The 7956-nt window shown below is 37.3% G+C and overlaps 1 protein-coding gene across 1 annotated transcript in view; it reads left to right on the top strand.

The window, feature by feature from the left end:
- The first annotated feature begins 1051 nt into the window (after positions 1 to 1051).
- LOC132170357 (G-type lectin S-receptor-like serine/threonine-protein kinase B120) overlaps positions 1052 to 7956 on the top strand; it is a 9379-nt gene continuing 2474 nt past the window's right edge. The window contains exons 1-9 of the mRNA XM_059581312.1: positions 1052 to 2360; positions 2488 to 2589; positions 3760 to 3963; positions 4937 to 4981; positions 5529 to 5638; positions 5752 to 5962; positions 6061 to 6298; positions 6398 to 6545; positions 6657 to 6935. Of these exons, the coding sequence (XP_059437295.1) occupies positions 1052 to 2360; positions 2488 to 2589; positions 3760 to 3963; positions 4937 to 4981; positions 5529 to 5638; positions 5752 to 5962; positions 6061 to 6298; positions 6398 to 6545; positions 6657 to 6935 (2646 nt within the window). The remainder of the gene's footprint in view (positions 2361 to 2487; positions 2590 to 3759; positions 3964 to 4936; positions 4982 to 5528; positions 5639 to 5751; positions 5963 to 6060; positions 6299 to 6397; positions 6546 to 6656; positions 6936 to 7956) is intronic.

Genomic DNA, 7956 nt, shown 5'->3' with positions numbered 1-7956 from the left:
AATAGATACTTACTAAAATGATGTGTAACTTATTTATTGGAGAAAAATAAAACAATGAATTAAGATAAATGTAACAAATATCAATGAATATACTACATATCAATTTAGTAAGCTTCAACTGATAAAAGAGTTAGTACCCCTAATATTTATCTTTCTTTTAATTTTTATTTACCTACACTTATTAATGTGGTTGTTTTAGAGCTTTTTGTTGGGTTGCCATACAATTTATTTTTCTTAATTTGTTGCAGTTTCTTACTTGATGAACTTAAAAAAAATTAAAAAATCCAAAGGAAATATGAAATACAACTGGGCAAGCAAAGACTTGACTCCCTTAGCTCCCTAAAGCAACCGGCGTTTTACACCTTACCTGAGAAACTTTCTCTCTGCGCCGCTCTCTCCCATCTCACTGAAAAAACCCTTAAATTTGGCTGGTGTAAGAGGAGCACGGGCTTCTTCGCTCCTCCTTTTTACTTCTTGATGTTTTTATCTTCTGGATTTCTTCCTTCTCGTTTGAGACCATATCTATCGCCTTGTGCGATTAATCTCACTTTTTCCACCTTCACTACCGGGGTTTACCAAATACCGGAATATGAAGGACACAAATTCAACAATTAACGGTGGAGGAAATTGTTCAACAAAATACTGTAAGTATTAATTTCAAAGAGAAAATTAATAAATGTTGTATAATCGATCTTTCTGTCTTATCTGTATGCACGTTCATAGCCGTTGGAGAAATTTATGCTTAGTTTCCACCACTGTGCAGTCTGTGCTGAAGTGATGTTCAAAATCGGTACATGGAAGTGAACTTAATTTGTCACAAGGAAAGTGAGCACTCCCTGTAAAAGTCCAAAAGTCCAAAGGCAAGCCAATCAGAAAGCTAATCTCGCTGCAAAATGGGCTGCGGCTCACAAATCTTATAGATACACTCCCTGGAGCTCTCCTTTGTATTCTTTCCTTTCTTCTAGTTTGTTTCTCCTTTTGCCTTCTTCCTGTATTACATTTTTCTGTAATTACTAACTGCGGTACTGCAAGTTAGAGAGGGATGGGTAGCATGACGACTAATCACCAGCCATGGCTCTTATTTGCTCTGCTTCTAATCATGTCTTATTACAGAGCATGCTTCTCCGTAGCTGGTGATACCCTTTCACCAGGTCACTCTCTTTTAGAGAGCGACACCATATTATCTCAAGGTAGAAAATTTGAGCTGGGTTTCTTCAAACCAGGCACTTCATCAAAAATCTACCTGGGCATATGGTATAAAGGGTTTCCTGATGAAATTGTTTGGGTAGCAAATAGAGAAAACCGTTTGTCTCACCCATCTTCCTCAAGACTTTACCTCTCAGAAAATGGCAATCTACTCCTTTTTGAAGGTTCCTCCGAGATCCCAGTTTGGTCAACAAATTTGACATTTCCCCTGTCAAATATAAATGAAGCAGTACTTGGTGATGATGGGAATTTTGTTTTAAGAGACAGCTCAAACGCGTCTTGTATATTTTGGGAGAGTTTCGACCATCCAACTGATACATTGCTGCCAGGTTTGAAGCTTTGGAGTAGAAAATCACAGCAGTTCATTTCATGGAAAAATTCAGAAGATCCAGCACCTGGTCTGTTCTCGGCGGGGACCGTGGGGTTAAACGCAAATGGAAGCATACAGTTTTTCTTAGAGTGGAACAGATCCCAAATTTATTGGAGTTCGGAAGTTTGGAATGGAAGTGATACTTTGATATGGAGCAGTATCTTCAAGTGGAGTTTTGTGTCAAGTAAAAATGAAAGTGAGAGATATTTTACTTGCTCTCTTTATAATCCATCTAACCTTGCTAATTATCGGATTGACCAAACAGGACAGATCCGGGGATTGGTGTGGGAGACTGGCCTTTCCATTTGGAGTGAATTTTGGTATGCACCGACGAAACCATCTGATGTCTACGCTTTGTGTGGTGCATTTGGCGTGGTACAATACCCTGACAATTTCTCAAACCCTTGTGAGTGTCTAAGAGGTTTCAAACCATTTTTGATGGAAGACACCAGACTAAATGATTGGTCAGGCGGCTGTGTGAGGAAATCTCCTTTGCAATGTGAGAATAATACGCATGGTAGCGTCAAAAAAGATTGGTTCATGAAAATATCAAACATGCGATTGCCTGTTTATTCGAAAGCAAATTTGGCCTTGAATGCTAGCAGATGTGAATTGGCTTGTATGGAAAATTGTTCTTGCACAGCTTATGCTTATAATAGGAGTGGGTGTATGATATGGGAAGGAGGTCTTTTGAACTTACAGCACCTTCCATATGGTGGCGAGATTGGACAAGATATCTACCTAAGACTTGCTGCTGATGAGTATCCAGATTCAAGTACAAAAGGTAGGATGAGTGAAATGAGAAGTGTGGTTGAGCTAATACTTAATTATATATGTTATCTTTCATTTTGAACTTATACTTAATTATCTGTTATGGTTGAGCTAATAGTGATTCTTTATATTATAATCAGGCAAAAAATGGAAAGTATGGGTAGTTGTGCTGCTCCCTACAATAGGGCTTATCTTATGCCTCCCAATTTACTTTTCATGCAAAGGAAGGATCAAACGCAAAGGTAAGTGCATGTAAATGTTCTAACCGTACATAGAAATCACTTTAAAAAAATCACAAGTCTACCTTAATCTAAGACAAGAAAATTGTCAAAAGTCCTTGTTCTTACGGAAGTCATGACTTAACAAACATTTCTAATGGCCTAACAATGAAAAGCAAATAGTATCATTAGTAATTGGTTAAGTTTGTTGGGATCCTCCTACGAACTTCACCATGTCTTCGGGAAGGACCTTTGCAGTTATTTGGTCATTTTACTAAAATGGGAATGAATTACTAAATTATTAGTTCTTATTTGCGAAATGTTAGACATGTGACTTGAAATCAAGTTTGGAATGGCCATTGCCTTTTATTCCTCTCAGATGTTGGAAACTCCTTTTCTGAGTGGTATTTGGAAATTCTTTTGGAGTTGGACTCTTGTGTTGACCGACTTGTTATTGAAGTCCCATGTGGACTTGGTTTCCATGATTTACCATAAAGAGGAGAAGACCTACTTGTCATAGGATTGTTTAACCGACTTAGTGCTCTTATATAAAGGAGCAGCCTTTGAGTCTTTAGGTGTGCCCAAAAACATGAATTAGTGAAGCACCAAAAAAAAGGTTGAGTGTGCCATATGAGAGAGAAATCAAAAGGTAAGTGCACAAGGGCAGCAAGCTGCACAGCTTGAGGAGGAGCTACTTAGGTGTTTTCTTCTTGGTGTTTTTGGGGAGCCAAAAACAAGTGATTAGAAGAACAGGTGTTGCAGAGTGAGAGAAGAAAATAGAGATCAGCCGCCATCTGTTCCAACAAAAGAAGAGTTTGTGCATCTGTCTTTTGTATTCTATTTTGAGAATAATCTTTCTTGTGTGAAAGTGAGATTTTGGTGTATTGGGGCTTTAGGATCTAAATTATTTTCTCTCTACTATTTTTGTACTCCATCTTTTGATAGTAGATTTTCTTCAGTTCGTCTCGGCCAGTGGATGTAGGCTTGTTAAGCCGAACCGCTTAAATCTTGGTGTGGTGTGTTGATTGCCTAATCTTTGTTATTCCGCTTTCTTCTTATTTTTCGCATCTCACGGGTCTTGGGAAATAGGATTAATTTCCTATAGCTGGTATCAGAGCTTTTGGTTCGAGTGGGAGTGATGGCAGAAGAAGAAGGGAAGATATGAATCGAGAAATTCAAAGGCACAAATTTTAGGTACTGGAAGGTGCATATTGAAGATCATTTATGGGAAGGACATCTACCAAACTCTTTTGGGAGAACAACCCGACTACATGTATGATAGCGAGTGGGCTCTTCTTGATCGTAAAGCCCTGGCAGTTATTTGGTTATCATTGTCAAAATCAGTTGCACACAACGTTGTAATGGAGACCACAGCAGATCTAATGGCGACTTTATCAAGTATGTATGAAAAACCATCGGCTAACAAGAAGGTGCATCTGATGAAGAAATTGTTCAACCTAAAGATGGCAGAAGGGGCTTCAGTAGAACAACATCTCAATGAGTTCAACACTATCACAAATCAATTGTCCTCGGTTGAAATTGATTTTGATGATGAAATTCACGCGTTGATCGTCTTGGCGGGCTGTGAGTAACTCTGTAAGGAAGAATAAACTAAGCAATGAAGACGTCAGAGATTTGACTCTCAGTGAAGAGGTTCACAGAAGGGATGCGGGTAAAGCCTTTTGTTCTGGTGTTGCTTTAAACCTCGAGACTCGAGGTAGAGGACAAGACAGAAACTTTGGTTAAGGCAGATCAAATTCCAAAAAAGGGAGAAGCAAATCCAAATTCGGACAACAACCTAAGTGTTGGAACTATAGCAAGATAGGCCACTTCAAGAAGAAGTGCTGAGAGATAAAGAAGACTGACAATGACGCAACAAATGTCGTGGCAACAGAAGAAGTGCACGATGCCCTACTTCTATCTGTTGAGAGTCCTCTTGATTCTTTGGTCTTGGACTCAGAAGCTTCTTTTAATACCACACTGATCCATGAAGTTCTCGAAAATTATGTGGCTGGAGATTTCGAGAAGGTGTATTTGCCTGATGGATCGGCACTCAATATTGTGGGCTTGGTTTCCGTGATTTACCATCAAGAGGAGAAGACCTACTTGTAGTAGGATTGTTTAATCGACTTAGTGCTCTTATATAAAGGAGCATCCCTTGAGTATTTAGGTGTGCCCAAAAACGTGAATCAATGAAGCTCAAAAAAAAAAAAAAGGGGGTGAGTGTGCCGTATAAGAGAGAAATCAAAAGGTGAGTGCACAAAGGCAGCAAGCTACACAGCTTGAGGAGGAGCTGCTTGGGTGCTTTCTTCTTGGTGTTTTTGGGGGAGCCAAAAACAAATGATTAGAAGAAAATGTGCTGTAGAGTGAGGGAATAAAATAGAAATCAACCGCCATCTGTTCCAGCAAAATAAGAGTTTGTACATCTGTCTTTTGTATTCTATTTTGAGAATAATCTTTCTTGTGTGATAGTGAGATTTGAGTGTATTGGGGCTTTAGGATCTGAGTGATTTTCTCTCTACTCTTTTTGTACTCCATCTTCTGATAGTGGATTTTCTCCGAGTCGTCTCGGCCAGTGAATGTAGGCTTGTTAAGCCGAACCACTTAAATCTTGGTGTTGTGTGTTGATTGCCTAATCTTTGTTATTTCGCGTACTTCTTATTTTTCGCATCTAGCGGGTCTTGAAAAATATGATTAATTTCCTAACAACGAAAATGACTAAATAAACTTACCTTTAGATATTGGCATTGCTCATAGTGGTTGAACTTTGGTGAACCTAATGATGTCACCTCAATTTTTCTCTGACCAAACACTACATTTCCATACATGGTGACCAATTCTTATCATTCTAGATCAAACAGGAGAGAGCCCTTCAAGTAATAATCTACTATTATTTGATTTTGATGCTGAACTCCACGAAATGAATGATGAAATGAATACCAACAATAATATGAAGAAGAGAGAAAAGGATGCCGAGTTACCACTATTCAGTTATGAAAGTGTATTAGCTGCAACGAATAATTTATCAGCTGTAAATAAACTTGGAGAAGGAGGTTTTGGACCTGTTTACAAGGTACGTTACATTTTCCTTTTTCCTGATGAATGTGCTTTTAATACTATTAAAAAAACCAACATTAATGGTAAACCTTCATGAAAGTTTAAAGAGCTTTTGGTTCTTCTTCATAGGCAAAATTACTCAAAGGGCAAGAAATTGCAGTGAAGATGCTTTCAAAAAGATCTGGACAGGGCATTGAGGAGTTCAGAAATGAGACAATACTAATTGCAAAACTCCAACATAGAAATCTTGTCAGACTGTTAGGTTGCTGTATCGAGCGAGATGAAAAGATATTAATATATGAGTACATGCCCAATAAAAGTTTGGACTTCTACCTTTTTGGTGAGTGCACGTTTATGTATATATATGTGTACATATTTTTTTCTCATATGTTTCTAGGTTCTTAAGCACTAATTTCCTTGGTTGTACTATTTAAATAGATCCAACCAAGAAAAAGATGCTAGGTTGGGAGACACGCATACGCATTATTGAAGGGATTGCTCAAGGGCTTCTTTATCTCCATCAATATTCAAGGTTACGAATCATACATAGAGATTTAAAACCTAGTAACATTCTCTTGGATAGTGAAATGAATCCAAAAATATCAGATTTTGGCATGGCTCGAATAGTTGGAGGCAATGAAACACAAGCAAACACAAACCGAATTGTTGGAACTTAGTAAGTATGCAACTTGTTTTACATTTGGTACTTTTAATTCCTAGCTAAATTTATTGAGCAAGCTACTAATAGGGTCGTTTACTAAATTTTGGATTGTAGTGGCTATATGTCTCCTGAATATGCTATGGATGGTTTGTACTCAATAAAGTCTGATGTGTTTAGCTTTGGAGTATTGGTGTTAGAGATTGTGAGCGGCCGGAAGAACACTAGCTTCTATAACAACGAGTCACTCAATCTTCTTAGATATGTATGTAGCTTTTATACTGGTCTCCCAAATTCCTCATGTTTTACAATAATATTTTAAATTAAAATGCTATTAGTTTTTAATTAAATTTAGTCTTATTTGAAATGAAACTAGGCTTGGGAGTTGTTGAGAGATGATCGAAGTTTGGACCTGATGGAGCCAGCAATACGATATCCTTCTTCCACTTCTATTATATTGAGATTCATTAAAATTGGCCTTCTCTGTGTCCAAGAAAGCCCGATTGATCGGCCTACCATGTCTGATGTAATCTCAATGATTAGCAATGAACATGCACCTCTACCTACACCTAAGCAAGCAGCGTTTTCCTCAGGCCGAAATATGATGGACACAAATTCAACAGTTGACAGTGCAGGAAGTTGCTCAAAAAATAGTGTAACTATTTCAGCAATGAAAGCCCGATGATTGATTCCTATGTGAAAGAGAAGAAATGTTGGAGAAGCAATCTTTTCAGGCTAATTTGTATGCATGTTGATATGCTACATAATTGTTACTAAATGTTGTCTTAGTTCACTCATTTTAGTTTTGTTGCCAATAATACTATAGATATAATTTTTATTTTTTTATTTTTTTAAAGGGCTATAGATATAAATGATGCAAACAACTTAATGTGTCTTTAAAAGATTATCGGTTATTGATTTCCTTCCCCTCCCTCAGTGGTTACATAAAGGGTTGAAATCCGTAATCCTTGCTTATTTATTTTAATTTTTATTCATGTAAGAGACCGAATGCTAACAACTAATTCAAGCATACGTCTACTTAATATTTTAAACCCAAATTATGACTAATTCAACTACACATAAAAACCATACTTGTGCACATAAGATTTTGAACCCCCATTTTGCCCTAAGCCACTCCTTTCCAATTTTTTTTTTTTTTTTTTAAAAAAAAATTAATGCTTTTAATCATTTTAATTTTTTTTGGTTGAAATAATCATTGTCTTATATATTAATCAATCAATATGATAGAGCAAATGACTCTACCCGGATAACATCCGAAATACAATCGGAAGATTTTCTTTGCTAGACCATGAGCTGGAAAGTTGGCTTCACGTCCTGCATAGTTTACCTCCCGGTGTGTGAAATGTGTTCAAAAGCATTCTCATATCCGCCATTAGATGGCCGATCCTACTCCAGGTTTGCTCTCCTTAATTCACCGTGTCCACCACGATTTTTCCGTCTATCCTTTCCTTTTTACTTTTTTTTTTGTCAGTTCATTTCTTTTTCCTTTTACTTTCAGTTTCACTTTCGTACACACAAACACGTACGGACACACTCACCCTCTCTGACACACATAGAGACCCCTCTCCATATTTGTCTGTGTTCCTAAAGCTCCAACTCCCATCAATTTTCTCTCTCTGAATGTAATTTTTTTTCTTTTTTCTTTTTCTTTTTTT

This window comes from Corylus avellana, chromosome ca1, assembly GCF_901000735.1.
Source record: "Corylus avellana chromosome ca1, CavTom2PMs-1.0".
NCBI classification, from domain to species: domain Eukaryota; kingdom Viridiplantae; phylum Streptophyta; class Magnoliopsida; order Fagales; family Betulaceae; genus Corylus; species Corylus avellana.
Note: the sequence above shows the minus strand (reverse complement) of the source record. Positions and strands in the feature narration are given on the sequence as shown.